Source organism: Heloderma suspectum, chromosome 3 (genome assembly GCF_057233095.1).
Source record: "Heloderma suspectum isolate Gila_16-S chromosome 3, 16-S_ref, whole genome shotgun sequence".
NCBI classification, from domain to species: domain Eukaryota; kingdom Metazoa; phylum Chordata; class Lepidosauria; order Squamata; family Helodermatidae; genus Heloderma; species Heloderma suspectum.
In genome coordinates this window covers 291,699,173-291,715,871 of record NC_139460.1, presented here as the reverse complement: position 1 = coordinate 291,715,871, position 16,699 = coordinate 291,699,173, and the positions used below count along the sequence as shown (strand labels likewise).

The 16,699-nt window shown below is 44.5% G+C and overlaps 1 protein-coding gene across 2 annotated transcripts in view; it reads left to right on the top strand.

Annotated features, from left to right (window-relative positions):
* The window catches only part of ANKUB1 (ankyrin repeat and ubiquitin domain containing 1), a 31,372-nt gene extending 15,284 nt beyond the window's left edge, over positions 1-16,088 (top strand). Inside the window, exons 4-6 of one of the 2 annotated variants that reach the window (XM_084847272.1) lie at positions 3,626-3,740; positions 6,350-7,279; positions 15,109-16,088. In XM_084847272.1, the coding sequence (XP_084703398.1) occupies positions 3,626-3,740; positions 6,350-7,279; positions 15,109-15,193 (1,130 nt within the window). In that variant the 3' untranslated portion in view covers positions 15,194-16,088. The remainder of the gene's footprint in view (positions 1-3,625; positions 3,741-6,349; positions 7,280-15,108) is intronic. The other variant, XM_084847271.1, reaches the window with a different exon arrangement.
* The last annotated feature ends 611 nt before the right edge of the window (positions 16,089-16,699 follow it).

The following is a 16,699-nucleotide window of genomic DNA, read 5'->3' as shown; positions in this document are numbered from 1 at the left end:
GTGTCTGGTGGTGAAAAGAAAATCCGATGCTGTAAAGAACAATATTGTTTAGGAACCTGGAATGTCAGATCAATGAATCAAGGTAAGCTGGAGGTGGTCAAACATGGGATGGCAAGATTGAACATCGACATCTTGGGAATCAGCGAACTAAAATGGACAGGCATGGGCGAATTTAATTCAGGTGACCATCATATCTACTATTGTGGGCAAGAATCCCTTAGAAGAAATGTAGTCTCACTCATAGTCAACAAAAGGGTGGGAAAAGCAGTACTGGGGTACAATCTTAAAAATGATAGAATGATCTCAGTATGAATCCAAGGCAAACCATTCAACATCACAGTAATTCAAGTCTATGCCCCAACCACTGATGCCGAAGAAGCTGAGGTTCATCGGTTCTATGAAGACCTCCAACACCTTCTAGAACTAACACCAAAAAAAGATGTCCTCTTCATCATAGGGGACTGGAATGCTAAAGTAGGAAGTCAAGAAATCACCGGGATAACAGGCAGGCATGGCCTTGGTGTACAAAATGAAGCAGGACAAAAGCTAATAGAGTTTTGCCAAGAGAACACGCTGATCATAGCAAACACTCTTTTCCAACAGCACAAGAGGCAACTCTACACATGGACATCACCACATGGTCAATATCGAAATCAGATTGATTATGTCCTTTGCAGCCAAAGATGGAGAAGCTCTATACAGTCAGTAAAAACAAGACCTGGAGCTGACTGTGGCTCAGATCATGAGCTGCTTCTAGCAAAATTTCGGCTGAAATTGAAGAACATAGGGAAAACCACTAAACCATTCAGGTATGACCTAAATCATATCCCTTATGAATACACAGTGGAGGTGAGGAATAGATTTCAGGGATCAGACCTGATAGACAGAGTGCCTGAGGAACTATGGATGGAGGTCCGTAACATTGTTCAGGAGGCAGCAACGAAATCCATCCCAAAGAAAAAGAAATGCAAGAAAGCAAAGTGGCTGTCTGATGAGGCTTTACAAGTAGCTGAGGAAAGAAGGGAAGCAAAAAGCAAGGGAGAAAGGGGAAGATATATCCAACTGAATGCAGAGTTCCAGAGAATAGCAAGGAGAGACAAGAAGGCCTTCTTAAATGAACAATGCAAGGAAATCGAGGAAAACAACAGAATGGGAAAGACTAGAGATCTCTTCAAGAAAATTGGAGATCTCAAGGGAACGTTTTGTGCAAAGACGGGCATGATAAAGGACAAAGAAGGCAGGGACCTAACAGAAGCAGATGAGATTAAGAAGAGGTGGAAAGAATACACAGAAGAACGATACAGGAAAGATCTTAATGTCCTTGATAGCCATGATAGTAATGTCCTTGATAGCCATGATAGTGCGGTCACTGAACTTGAGCCGGACATCCTCGAGAGTGAAGTCAAGTGGGCCTTAGGAAGCATTACTAACAACAAAGCTAGCGGAGATGACAGTATTCCAGCTGAGCTATTTAAAATCCTAAAAGATGATGCTGTTAAAGTGCTGCACTCAATATGCCAACAAATTTGGAACACTCAGCAATGGCCGCAAGACTGGAAAAGGTCAGTTTACATTCCAATTCCAAAGAAGGGCAACGCCAAAGAGTGTTCAAACTACCGCACAATTGCGCTCATTTCACATGCCAGCAAGGTGATGCTCAAAATCCTACAAGCTAGGCTTCAGCAGTATGCGAACCGAGAACTACCGAAAGTACAAGCTGGGTTTCGAAGAGGCAGAGGAACTAGAGATCAAATCGCCAACATTCGCTGCATCATGGAGAAAGCAAGAGAATTGCAGAAAAACATCTATTTCTGCTTCATTGACTACGCTAAAGCCTTTGATTGTGTGGATCACAACAAACTGTGGCAAATTCTGAAAGTGATGGGAGTACCAGACCACCTTACCTGTCTCCTGAGAAACCTGTATGAGGGTCAAGAAGCAACAGTAAGAACCGGACATGGAACAACCAAGTGGTTCAAAATTGGGAAAGGAGTACGGCAAGGCTGCATATTGTCACCCTGCTTATTTAACTGATACGCAGAGTACATCCTGAGAAATGCCGGGTTGGATGAATCACAGGTCGGAATTAAGATTGCTGGGAGAATTATCAACAACCTCCGATATGCAGACGATACCACCCTAATGGCAGAAAGTGAAGAGGATCTAAAGAGCCTCTTGTTGAGGGGGAAAGAGGAGAGTGCAAAAGCTGGTTTGAAACTCAACATTAAAAAAACGAAGATCATGGCATCTGGCCCTATCACTTCCTGGCATATAGAAGGGGAAGAAATGGAAGCAGTGACAGATTTTACTTTCTTGGGCTCCAAGATCACCGCAGACAGTGACTGTAGCCATGAAATTAAAAGACGCTTGCTCCTTGGGAGGAAAGCTATGGCCAACCTAGACAGCATAGTCAGAAGCAGAGACATCACCTTGCCGACAAAGGTCCGTCTAATCAAAGCTATGGTTTTCCCAGTAGTAATGTATGGCTGTGAGAGCTGGACTATAAGGAAGGCTGAGCGCCGAAGAATTGATGCTTTCGAACTGTGGTGCTGGAGAAGACTCTTACGAGTCCCCTCGACTGCAAGGAGGTCAAATCAGTCCATCCTAAAGGAAATCAACCCTGAGTGCTCATTGGAAGGACAGATACTGAAGCTGAAGCTCCAATATTTTGGCCACCTAATGCGAAGAGAAAACTCTCTGGAAAAGACCCTGATGCTGGGAAAGACTGAAGGCAAAAGGAGAAGGGGACGGCAGAGGATGAGATGGCTAGATAGCATCACCGATGCAATGAATATGAACCTGAGCACACTCCGGGAGAGTGCGCAGGACAGGAAGGCCTGGCGTGCTATGGTCCATGGGGTCACGAAGAGTCGGACACGACTGAACGACTGAACAACAACAACAACAAGCACACATGGCCCTGATTTGGAGTGGGACTATGGCATTGCAGGGTTAAACCTTTCCCCCCACCACCAGTTTTTCCCTTGAAATTGTATTACCACCACCTGGGAGGGTTTAAAAAAAAAGAAAATGACTAGAATGGATACTTTTTTATTTTTTAGAAATCCCTCAGAGGGGGGAATATCAGGGAAAAAACTGGTGGTGTGGGGGAAAGGTTTAACCCTGCACACCCAGAACACCGTGGTCCTGATCCAAATCAAGGCAACATGCACTTACATGGGATTAAAAGCACAGCAGTGAACCTTCAGGCTTCCAAAATTGTGCAGTTCTGGAGAAAAAACAAATAAAACAAAATCCACCTTGGCACAACGAACGTGGTGGGAGGGAGCAGCAAAGCGGGGAAAGAGCTCTGGCTATGTCTCTGCTTGCTAGTGTGGACAGAAGGCTTGTAGTGGCAATTTTCCCCAACAATGCGGGCAGTATACGGAAATTCTGCTTGTACTTTACATCAGAAGTCCAATGATTGGTGGTGCCAGGAAACCTCTGTCTGGAAGAGTCCTAAGGCTGCACATTCAAAATTACCTTCCGTAAATTGCTGTGATAGATACACTTTTTAGCTTCTTTGCTAGCCTGCATGTGAAAATTGAGTGGTTTAGAAGTGCATGAATGGAATACGAAACAGTGCTAGGAATGGAGACAAATTATCGGAATTCTCTGTTGGCAGGCACAACTCTTCATTTGGATGTTTGGGATGGATGGAAAGAATTCCTGACTGGATGTCTCTTAGGAAACAAACCCAAGGCCCAACACTATCTGTCAAAGGAAGGTCCAGTACTCAAGTACAGTAACTCAAAATCTTAACTTTTAAAATTAGGTGGCTTTTTTTAGGCTGAGAATGTCTGTTCCAAAAATCCCCCTTTAAAAAAATCTGCTCCAAAAAAATCTTTAAAAAAATATACCTAAAGTATAACTGGCTTTGACATCTTCATGAAAGGTGGTGCTGCTCCATTTACAGTCAGAAGCAATCTGCTCATTTGCTCTCTTACAGAACCAAATATGTCCACTGCACAGTAATTATATAGCATCCCTCTATTATGTTTGGCTAAAGCAGATGTTTGATGGTGCTTTCAGAAGTCATATTTACAGTGAGTCAATGTGACACTCCTACTCCATTGCTACCGTTTCACCATGTAGAATTCAGTGCCATTTTACCTGTTGGCATTTGCCTAGAAAAAATGTGTGCGGAGATTCGACCATTTTTCCTTCTACCATGCCCCACAAAGAAAGTGCTTTGGTAAAAGGTTTTGTTTTACTACACTACCCTGCTTCCATGTGTAACAACATTTTTGGTGGCAGCAAGCCACTGCGGTTCTGTTGCCAAACTCGAGATTAACCCAAGATGCAAGATATGCAAAATCTATGAACTGTAGCTCCTTTTATTTTGGGGACTGAAGAGCAAGTTGGCAGACAAAACTCCTGGATCATGATGATGCCTAGCACAGAATGTTCTAAGCATGCCATTTCATCCATTTATTACATTTATATTCCACCTTTCCTCTAAAGAGCTTGAGGTGGCATACATAGTTCTCCTCCTCACCCCCACCCACCCCCACACCTTTACCCTTACAAAAGCCTTGTGAGACAAGTGAGGCTGAAAGAGAGTGGGCGGGATCGCTGGGGTGGCTTATTTTTCCTCCCTGTGCTTGCAGGTTGTGCGTCGTCTAATTAGCATAATTACCCTCACCGGGTGCGGGTTGTTGTGACGTCCAAACTCCGCAAGGGTGGGTGACTGGGGTGGTTTACAAACCACCCAGCAACCCTAGAACAAGCTATGGGTTTCAGGATGGTTTGTAAACCACCCCAGCCACCCACCCTCACCAAGTTTGGACATCACAACAACCTGCACCCAGTGAGGGTAATTATGCTAATTAGGCAGCTCGTGACCACCACATGCGGGGAGGGAAAATAAGCCACCACGGCTTCCGCCAGTGAGCTTCATGACTAAGTGGGGATGTGAACCTGGGTCCCATCAGTCCTAGTCCAACACTACACCACGCTGGTGTCCTGTTATCTAATTCATTATCTAAACTGAAGGATCCTCACTATTTTCAAGCAGGATCCACTTTGCCTCTAGGCACTGTTGCCTGAGGCTGCTTGGGGGGCGTTTCCGGGCCTCTCCTGTACCCCCTCCCCCAGGCAGGTGGCAGCTGGAGGCCTTTTGGGGCCTTGCCTCCCGTCCCCCTCCACACTGTCCAATTAGGCCTTATCAAATAGTCACCAGGCAGGCAAATTCCAACATGCTTATTTTTGGTCCTTGGATTGGGATGGATCTTTTTCTTGTCACTGAGGGTGCTCTGCTCTGCTCAGTGCTGCAAAAACTCCCAATGCAGGTCCACTTTGCTCGCTCTCAGCATTCACATTCAGTTTCCCTTCCAGCGCCTGCACGGTGCACCACTTTAGCTAGCCGATCCCATTGCTCTTTACCTCTTGGGCTCCTCCCCCACCACATTGGCTGATTGCTTCTGCATTCTCCCCACCACAGCCAGCACCACAGCCACCTTACAGCTGATGAGTGGCAAGTCTCCTGACTCCCCACCTCCAAAGCCTCTTACAGTAGCCCAGATCACAGCAGCCGGTCCACTGCTAAAGCAGACGACAAGGCAAATTTATTTATTTATTTACTTACTTACTTACTTACATACATACCTATACCACCTAATAGCAGAATCTCTCTGGGCAGTTTACGAAAATTAAAACCAATCGCAAAAATTAAAACCAGAGCTAGACAGCCCCTGCTGAGAGTGAGCAGCTACTGAAAAAAAAAGAGAAATAGAAACCTGGGTTTGCATGATCACTGCAGTCCACCATGGCTTATTAGTCATGTGGTACCCACGGGTGGCAGGTTGCTGATTCAAGCCACCGTCACAGTTTCTCGTGTTGTCTGAACTGGGTGAGGGTGGCTTGTTGGGGTGGTTAACAAACCACCATACAGCAGGCCATGGCTTTGTGGTGGTTTCTTAACCACCCCAACAAACCTCCCTCGCCAGGTTCAGATGACACAGGAAGCCACACCTGGTGTGGGTAATTATATAAATCAGCCAGTATGCAACTGGCATGCTTGGATGTTTAACAAGCCGCTGTGGCTTGTTAACCACCTTGTGATCTTGGAGAGGTGATTGGGAGCCGCCAATTGCCCTCAAGCTTTGCAGTGAAGAACACTGACGTAATCAGTTATCCAGATCATTCTCCATCTCCCATGTATCTATGTCACCACCATATTCCTTTGAAATACAGCTTTTGTTTATCTGAGCTTCTGATTATCCAGAGGGTTTGGCTGTTTCCAGTGCGAACTGAATAAGCAGAGCTCTATTGTATACGTAACCTTGATTTTGCATATGACTTTGTTTTCTTTTCATAGCTAATTTATTTTGTACATGCTTTCTTTCAGATATCAAAAGAGGGTAGCCCTTTATATGGCAGCCTTTTGGGGGCACCTTCAGCTTTCGGCATGGCTTCTGAAGCAGGGTGCAAAGCCTACTGAAGCAGTTGGCATACATCCCTATCGCGAGTGGTGTCATGAAAATGACCATCCAGATGTCAAGAAATGTCCCATCCATGCAGCTGCGGAAGCAGGCCAGCTCATGATGCTGAAATCCTTAATTAATTACAATGTCTTATGCCTTCAGTGCCCAAACTCTACAGGACAAACTCCACTGCAGTTGTGTATCCAACACAGACATAAGGACTGTGTGCTGTATTTAGTCACCAAGATATGGTCAGTGGTTTCCTACCCTAATTTCTCCCTTTCCATGAAAATCTACATTAAATTAAAGCTGTGGCTTCTGAAGGCTCAAAATAACATCCACGTGATGAAACGACGCAACCAGACAGCAGTCTTCAGAACACGAGTCGGGGATATTGTCCTTGTAGATGGTTTCACAAAACCAAAAATGACTTCCAAAAGTTTTTATTCCACCACAGTCCAAGATGCAGACAACAGAGGCTGCAAACTGCCGAACTTAAATAATCAGTTCCAGCACGGGCAGAGTGTATATCGTTTGACAGTTTCGAAGAGGTATCTCAAAGGGACAAATGTCAAATTACCTCCTGTGGTAGATGCTAACAAGAAAGCTAACATAGAGAGATGTCAACAAAAAAAGAACATGAGAAGGAAGAAAGTACACCGTAGCAATGAAGAATATATGGACCAAAATATGTGTTTAGCGAGAGTTCCTCTACCACCTAATTCTGTCCTCAAGCCAGCTTATTATTCCATGCCCAATGCAAAGTTTCTGCTAAATCCTTCTCTGGAGTCTTTTTCTGAACACAGTGGTAGAACTCCAAGGGAGAATGCAATCTACTGCTTAGCCATAGCAAGGTATGTTTCTCTTTGTTTTTTAACAAAGGTTGTCAGCTCATTCAGCAACACATGCCAAGCCGGAAGGCAGCAACTAACTATTTATTGGAACTGTATCCTTCATTTTAAACTGTTGCCTTCAAAAGTGGGGCCATCTCTCCTCTCAGTGATGCTGCTACTTTGTGAGGAAAAAATCATAATAAAATACCTCTGTACTTCCTTAACAATTTTGCTTTTAATTGTTTGTGAATTAACACAGAATCCTCTTTGTTATATGGGTTTGCCAGCTGTAACTCTCATTTGGAGGAACTCCTATAATTTGTTGTTGTTGTTCAGTCGTTCAGTCGTGTCCGACTCTTCGTGACCCCATGGACCATAGCACTCCAGGCCTTCCTGTCCTGCGCTCTCTCCTGGAGTGTGCTCAAGTCCATATTCATTGCATCGGTGACGCTATCTAGCCATCTCATCCTCTGCCGTCCCCTTCTCCTTTTGCCTTCAGTCTTTCCCAGCATCAGGGTCTTTTCCAAAGAGTTTTCTCTTCGCATTAGGTGGCCAAAATATTGGAGCTTCAGCTTCAGTATCTGTCCTTCCAATGAGCACTCAGGGTTGATTTCCTTTAGGATGGACTGATTTGACCTCTTTGCAGTCCAGGGGACTCGTAAGAGTCTTCTCCAGCACCACAGTTCAAAAGCATCAATTCTTCGGCGCTCAGCCTTCCTTATAGTCCAGCTCTCACAGCCATGCGTTACTACTGGGAAAGCCATAGCTTTGATTAGACGGACCTTTGTCGGCAAGGTGATGTCTCTGCTTCTGACTATGCTGTCTAGGTTTGCCATAGCTTTCCTCCCAAGGAGCAAGCATCTTTTAATTTCATGGCTACAGTCACCGTCTGCGGTGATCTTGGAGCCCAAGAAAATAAAATCTGTCACTGCTTCCATTTCTTCCCCTTCCATATGCCAGGAAGTGATGGGGCCAGATGCCATGAACTTCGTTTTTTTAATGTTGAGTTTCAAACCAACTTTTTCACTCCTCTTTCACCCTCAACAAGAGGCTCTTTAGATCCTCTTCGCTTTCTGCCATTAGGGTGGTATCATCTGTGTATCTGAGGTTGTTGATAATTCTCCCGGCAAACTTAATTCCAACCTGTGATTCATCCAACCCGGCGTTTCTCATGATGTACTCTGCATATAAGTTAAATAAGCAGGGCGACAATATGCAGCCTTGTTGTACTCCTTTCCCAATTTTGAACCAATCGGTTGTTCCATGTCTGGTTCTTACTGCTGCTTCTTGACCCTCGTACAGGTTTCTCAGGAGACAGGTAAGGTGGTCTGGTACTCCCATCTCTTTCAGAATTTGCCACAGTTTGTTGTGATCCACACAATCAAAGGCTTTAGCGTAGTCAATGAAGCAGAAATAGATGTTTTTCTGGAATTCTCTTGCTTTCTACATGATCCAGCGAAAGTTGGCGATTAGATCTCTAGTTCCTCTGCCTCTTCGAAACCCAGCTTGTACTTCCGGTAGTTCTCGGTTCACATACTGCTGAAGCCTAGCTTGTAGGATTTTGAGCATCACCTTGCTGGCATGTGAAATGAGCGCAATTATACGGTAGTTTGAACACTCTTTGGCGTTGCCCTTCTTTGGAATTGGAATGTAAACTGACCTTTTCCAGTCTTGTGGCCACTGCTGAGTGTTCCAAAGTTGTTGGCATATTGAGTGCAGCACTTTAACAGCATCATCTTTTAGGATCTTAAATAGCTCAGCTGGAATACTGTCATCTCTGCTAGCTTTGTTGTTAGTATTGCTTCCTAAGGCCCACTTGACTTCACTCTCTAGGATGTCCGGCTCAAGTTCAGTGACCGCACTATCATGGCTATCAGGGACATTCAGATCTTTCCTGTATCGTTCTTCTGTGTATTCTTTCCACCTCTTCTTAATCTCATCTGCTTCTGTTAGGTCCCTGCCTTCTTTGTCCTTTATCATGCCCGTCTTTGCACAAAACGTTCCCTTGAGATCTCCCATTTTCGTGAAAAGATCTCTAGTCTTTCCCATTCTGTTGTTTTCCTCGATTTCTTTGCATTGTTCATTTAAGAAGGCCTTCTTGTCTCTCCTTGCTATTCTCTGCAATCTTTACCCTTACAAAAGCCTTGTGAGGCTTTTGGATATATCTTCCCCTTTCTCCCTTGCTTTTCGCTTCCCTTCTTTCCTCAGCTACTTGTAAAGCCTCTTCAGACAGCCACTTTGCTTTCTTGCATTTCTTTTTCTTTGGGATGGATTTAGTTGCTGCCTCCTGAACAATGTTACGGACCTCCGTCCATAGTTCCTCAGACACTGTGTCTATCAGGTCTAATCCCTTAAATCTATTCCTCACCTCCACTGTATATTCATAAAGGATATGATTTAGGTCATACCTGAATGGTTTAGTGGTTTTCCCTACATTCTTCAATTTAAGCCGAAATGTTGCAATAAGAAGCTCATGATCTGAGCCACAGTCAGCACCAGGTCTTGTTTTTACTGACTGTATAGAGCTTCTCCATCTTTGGCTGCAAAGGACATAATCAATCAGATTTCGATATTGACCATGTGGTGATGTCCATGTGTAGAGTCGCCTCTTGTGCTGTTGGAAAAGAGTGTTTGCTATGATCAGCGTGTTCTCTTGGCAAAACTCTATTAGCCTTTGTCCTGCTTCATTTTGTACACCAAGGCCATGCTTGCCCGTTATCCCGGTGATTTCTTGACTTCCTACTTTAGCATTCCAATCCCCTATGATGAAGAGGACATCTTTTTTTGGTGTTAGTTCTAGAAGGTGTTGTAGGTCTTCATAGAACCAATCAACCTCAGTTTCTTCGGCCTCAGTGGTTGGGGCATAGACTTGAATTACTGTGATGTTGAATGGTTTGCCTTGGATTCGTACTGAGATCATTCTTTCGTTTTTGAGATTGTACCCCAGTACTGCTTTTCCCACCCTTTTGTTGACTATGAGTGCTACTCCATTTCTTCTAAGGGATTCTTGCCCTCAGTAGTAGATATGATGGTCACCTGAATTAAATTCGCCCATGCTTGTCCATTTTAGTTTGCTGATTCCCAAGATGTCGATGTTCAATCTTGCCATCTCATGTTTGACCACCTCCAGCTTACCTTGATTCATTGATCTTACAACTCCTATAACAGATGCTGGAAATATGTAAAACAGCCTTCCACAAACTGGTATCCTCCAGATGTTTTGAACTACAATTCCCAGCTTTCCTCATCATTGGTCATGGGTGGGGCTGATGGGAGTTGAAGTCCGAAACACCTGGAAGGGGCCAGGTTGGGAAAGCCTGATTGAAAAGACCATCACTGATGAGTAGACACTGCCACCATGTGGTGGTAGGGATTTCAGTACAACACAACATCAGCCTCAGTGCTTAAACTTGGTAAGCAGCTGAAGAAAAGTATCTTAACACAAATGATCATCCCTTGAAACTTGTGGGACTGTGGGAAACAGCAGGAAACTGCTGGGCAAGCCGACAACTGCTACACTGTAGAATAATGAAATAAAATAAGTAAAGAATTGAGTAATATGCATAGGCAACATATAGAGAGGAGACGTGAAGCAGTTTATGGTTATTGGGAACAAGCCACAACAAGCCTCGGCTTCTGCTGTCACTTTAGAACAAACTACATTTCCTTTTTGCGACTGAACTCTTGGAACTGTGGTTTGTTCCAACCAAAGTTAGTTAAATCAAGTCAGAATCAAACTGATTTCAGATCCTGGTTTGTTAACTAATTTACCCAAACCTCCACGCTGGTCCTTCTAAGAGCTACTTTCTTCACTGCTGGATTTTCCACACCAACCCAGGGATCCCCATTGTCAGGGGATAGAGGGAGATGCTTTGTGGTATTCCTAGGCTCTCAAATAGTTTTGTCTTAGCATAAATAGTTAGAGATTTCTACAGCGTAATGTCAGGCATTTTTGGCCTTGAAGCAAAAAGTCAATATTATGCCCTGCCCTGGAGTAGTTATTTTATTTTTGTAACATTATGGCCAGGTAGAGATTGATCATCATGGGGAGACTGTTTTTTAATATTTCAATGACATACAGAACTGGAGCAGACATGGTTGTCATTGAAATATTAAAAAACAGTTTCCCCATGATGATCAATCTCTACCTGGCCATAATGTTTCACTTGGTCTAGACCAGGGGTGGGCAATTTGTGGCCTTAGGGATGTTGTTGGACTGCAGCTTCCATTATCCCTCACCATTGTCTATGCTGTCTAGGACTGATGGGATTTACAGGCCAACAACGTCTAGAGGGCAACACAGTATCCACCCCTGGTCTAGACATACAGCTCATCATATGGCAAAACTGTTCCTGGACTGTGCCATCTCAGTTTGAAAGTGAGGGATTGCATGTTCGGACACTTTCCTATGGGGAGAATCCTACACATGGGAAACCAGCATATCATGGAGAAGGCTGCACCCAAACACTTTCTGTGTTCTGGACATGATTATATGGAAGATCAAACATTTGTTCTTGTGTACTTGCAGTCTGAAATTGTACCGTCAAGAAGTAGTTTTACTATGTGATGAACTGGTATTTTCTCGGTACTCACCGTGTGACTTGCCCTTATTGTATTGGAGGCCTCTATGCCTAGCTGCTTAAATTGTGGAACTTGGATGTAAGCAGCCTGATGGCTAGAGCCCTCCATCATAGCAATAATAGAATGATACATATAATGAAGTAGTAATAATAATACACACTATATTGAAAACAATGGTTGCATGGCAATCGTTCTGAAAGCTTTTACTCATTTGAAGGAGTCACTGGACAGCTACCATAAATTTTGATGAGCTGTCAAATGGCAAACATGGCTAATGACCTTAACTACAACTGGAGGTTTGAAGGTCAGTAATAATGCATATTTTGGCAACCGAACTAAAAATGTTCCCAGCCGTATAAAGTACCAATCGGCATTCCCTGAGGAACTCGCTAAGACTACAACTGAAGGAGAAATGGGCAAGACTTTCCAATGCATCTGCACTATAAGAACATAAGCAAAGCAAGTAGGCATTTTAATTAGGGATGTTGGAGAAATCTGCAATGGAAGCAAATGAGTTTGGATTTTCATGAATCTGACTTGCAGATTCTGCAGTGAACCTGCTCTTCCCCTGTCGGGGAATTCCGCCAATTTGAGGACCATTTTTCTAACTTTCTTGAATTTTGCACAAATTTTGTGATAGAAAAATATGCAAAATTTTATAAACCCAGTCAAAAATGTACATTCCCCCCATGGGGGGGGGGGGAGATGTGCATTTCGGGGAATGTGCGCATTTTCGCAAATTCGGGAACAAATAAAAATCCAATTCTATCGATGGACAGACAACTGAATGAAAGGCATCTGACAGTCCACAAAACACAACCGGAATGGCTTTGACACAATCTGTACATCCCTAGTTTTAATATATGCGCTCTGAGAACTGCCGTTTCTATGGTCTGGGAACCTGGGTGGAACACTGCTTGTGGTGCTCCAGATCTGACCCCCTGGTTCTTAAATGTCTTTCAACAGTTCTGCCTCCCTTGTCTTTCTGCCCTCATACTTCCGCCCATGACTCTCATTCCTAACTCTGTCCATTCTGTGCTGCTTCAAGATTTCTTGTCCTCGTAAAAGGTTCTGATCATTTCCCTTCGCTGCCACTTCTGTCTGGAACTTCCCCCCAGAACATCTATGCTGTGCAACATACAAGCCCCAGTTGTTGCTTTTTTAAAAAACTCAACAGTTAAACCTTTAGTTTAACCCAGCCTTCGCTATCTTGGTTCCCTCCAGATGTGTTGGACTACAGTGCTGGGTGGAGATGATGGGAGTTGTAGTCCAATACCTCTGGAGGGCTTCTCATCGGGGAAGGCTGGTAAGGTGCAGTCGTATGCATATTTAGAAAGAAAAAAGGCCTACAACTCCCAGCATGTTTTATAGGCCTTTCTGTCGAAACATGCATAGGATTGCACTCTTAGCCTCTCAGTGCTTATCTCCTGCTAAAAAGGAGCCTAAATACTAGTAACTACATTTGCTCACATTCATCCCTTGTTACTCTTTCTCTTTCTTCCTCCTTTCTCTCTGCTGTCTCTTTCTTCCCCTGGTATAAATTCAGATTGTAAGCTCCTCAAGGCAGAGACCTGTCTTTTCCTTGTGTTACTCTGTAAAGCTCTACGTACACTGATGGTGCTATATAAATGCTAGTAATAATACTGATAACCTGGATGGAATCCAATGCCCTTCTTTCCTTTGCTCCAGCACAAGGGCACCCAACCCTCCATAGCAAATTTCCCCCAACTGTCCATAGCAAATTTTGAGGGCATGTGTGGGGCTGCAGGGGAAGAGGGTAATTGCCCACCATCCAGTCCTGCTGATGGAAGCAGCCCCATCAGTGGAAAATCTTCGACTGATTCCACCCTCTGTAATGTCCTCAGAAAACATAATCCAGCTACAGTATTATTACTTGTGGGGTGCCATAGGGTTCCATCCTCTCCCCGATGCTATTTAACATCTATGTGAAGCTGCTGGGGGCTATCATCAGGAGGTTTGGGGTGCAGTGTCATCAATATGCGGGTGACATGCAGCTCTACCTCTCATTCAAATCTTCACCAAGGTTGGCCACAGAATCCCTGTCCAAATGTCTGGAGACGGTGAGTGGCTGGATGGGGAGGAATAAGCTGAAGCTGAACCCTGACAAGACCGAGGTACTTTTGGTGGGAGACAAGAGGAGGCTAGGGGATGTTGACCTAGTGTTGAATGGGGTACGGCTACCCCTGAAAGACCAGGTCCGTAGCCTGGGGGTCATTTTGGACTCCCAGCTGTCCATGGAGGCTCAGGTGTCAGCTGTGAGCCGGACAGCGCTGTATCAACTCCATCTGATACGGCGGCTGCGCCCCTTCCTTCCCAACCATCTGCTCCCATCAGTAGTACATGCCCTGGTCTCCTCTCGTTTAGACTACTGTAATGCACTCTACGTCGGGTTACCCTTGAAGACAGTTCGGAAACTGCAGCTGGTACAGAACGCGGCGGCTCGCCTGATTAAAGGCAGCCACCGGCGAGATCACATCACTTCAGTGCTGAAGGAGTTGCACTGGTTACCAGTTGTTTTCCAGGCCAAAATTCAAGGAGTTGGTTTTGACCTTTAAAACCCTATATGGTTTCGGCCCAGCCTATCTTAAGGAGCGCCTCCAGCAGCACCAGACAGGCTGCTTAACAAGATCAGCCTCATATGGCCTTCTCTCTGTCCCATCAGCCAGGACAGCTAGACTGGTGGGGATGAGGGAGAGGGCCTTTTCTGTGGTGGCCCCCACTCTGTGGAACTCCCTCCCTAGGGAACTCCGTCATGCCCCCTCTTTAATGAGCTTCCGTCGTGCATTAAAAACGTGGTTGTTCAGGCAGGCATTTGGGGTGGGTTAGGGTATTTTAGAAAATGTTTTTATTGTAGAATTTTATTGTTTTAAACTGTTTTATTGTATGTTGTACATCGCCCAGAGTGGCTGGGTGACCAGCCAGATGGGCGATTAATAAATTTAATAATAAAATAATAAATATTACACATTGAAGTTTCCTTTATTATAGCAGGGTTTGGGAGTGTGGGGTTGTTGTTGTTGTTTTTGCATTTTTATATATTTAAAACTATATAATATACTTATGGTGCAATCCTATGCATGTTTAGACAGAGAAAAGGCCTACCCGTCCCAGCATGCCATGCTGGCTGGGGCATGCTGGGAATTGTAGGCCTTTTCTCTGTCTAAACATGCATAGGATTGCGCCCTTAATCTCTGTTTGATCTATGACAGCAAAAGTAACAAACATCGTATCTAAATCTTTTATTGCAGTGCGTTTAAAGAGAAACCATGGCTCCAACAACTGGGCATTGCAAGAACCCTGGCTAAAAAAAGCATATGCAGACCTGTGTACTGATCAGACCCAGGACACAATCCATCTTGAAAAGAAAAGATGTATTTGTGCTACACAGAGACACATTCACTTACAATCCTCAGCTCTTTTTCGCCCTTGCCACTGAGTGGGTTAAGAAAGGTATATTAAGCTATCTTGATGTCAGACAGTTTCAAATGGTAATATATGATCTGTGACTGGATATTTTGGGGCTCCTGCAGTATGTCGCTGTAAGCTGCCAGATCCAGTAAGCAGTCAAGCATTTACATAAAGCTGTGTCTGAGAAGAGGGGGCTGAGAGAGGGAAGGGTTTCCAAATGGACGTGATAGTTAGAGTTGGCAATTCAACTTCTTCCTGAGGCTTTTTGGATACTGAGGGATATTCCCAGCTTATCCAGTGTGGAGAGAGATATTTTGTGTGTGAATAAGTACAACAGGTGTCATCTTTGGAGAACTAGACTATCTATACATCTATTTGATTGTATCCAATGCTGTCCTTCCACCAGCAGAATGAACACCGCTGGTGGATCAGATTCCACTCCTCCTGCAGTTACCCCCCCCCCCCAAATCTGCTCTGGGGAATTGGGGGACAGTCTGGAGTAGATTTGGGATGCAGGGGCTCCAGGGGGGCAGAGGTGTAAGGAAATTACCATTAAATGAGCAGAAGTCTGCTTCTGTAATGTTGGATTTAGCCCACTGAAACCCAAGATGAAAGCTGGAGACCCCTGGGAAACCTTGAAGCTGTTTGGATTGTAAATTGCAGCTGCCTGCATTCCACTATAATGTCGTTTCTAACTCAGGCTCAGACATAGTTATCTATAGACTTTCAAAATGTGTTTAATGATGCCTGTGTTACTTGCAAGAGGAAAAAATGTTGGATATAAATATAATAATAAACACTTCTGCTTTTGTCTGGATTTATTTCCTTCCTCTTCATTGTATATTTATCAAGATAACTTATTTGGATTTACAGCAAGTGTAAAGTGATCCATGTTGGGGCAAAAAAATCCCAAATTCAAGTATAACCTGATGGGATCTGAGCTAGCGGTGACCAACCAGGAAAGAGAGCTGTATCTTCAGCCTATCACGTGGCAGTGAAGGCAGCAAAAAAGGAATATTATGCTGCTTCTATCTCTGTCTGCAGAGTGCTGTCCCAGGAGGCTGTTCCAAGTGGTCCGGAGCCTGGTTGGTCCAGTTGCTCCGGAACCGCTGGAGGATTCTAAGGCCTCCTGTGAGGCCTTGGCAAGGCACTTTGCAGATAAAATTGATCGGATTAGGAGTGTTATTCCGTGCGCTGTGGATACAGTTAGTGAGCAGGAGGCGGTCTGTGGCACACCAGTTTTGTGGGATCGGTTCCAGCTTCTTCCTTCTGATGGACAAGGTACTTTCATGCTTACTTGATCCTTGCCCATCTTGGCTCATTATGAGCTGCAGAGAGAGGCTGGGTGAGGGGATCAAGGCCTCCCTTGAGGAGGGAGTGATGCCATCAGTCCTCAAGGAGGCAGTGATAAGACCGCTTTTAAAAAAGCCC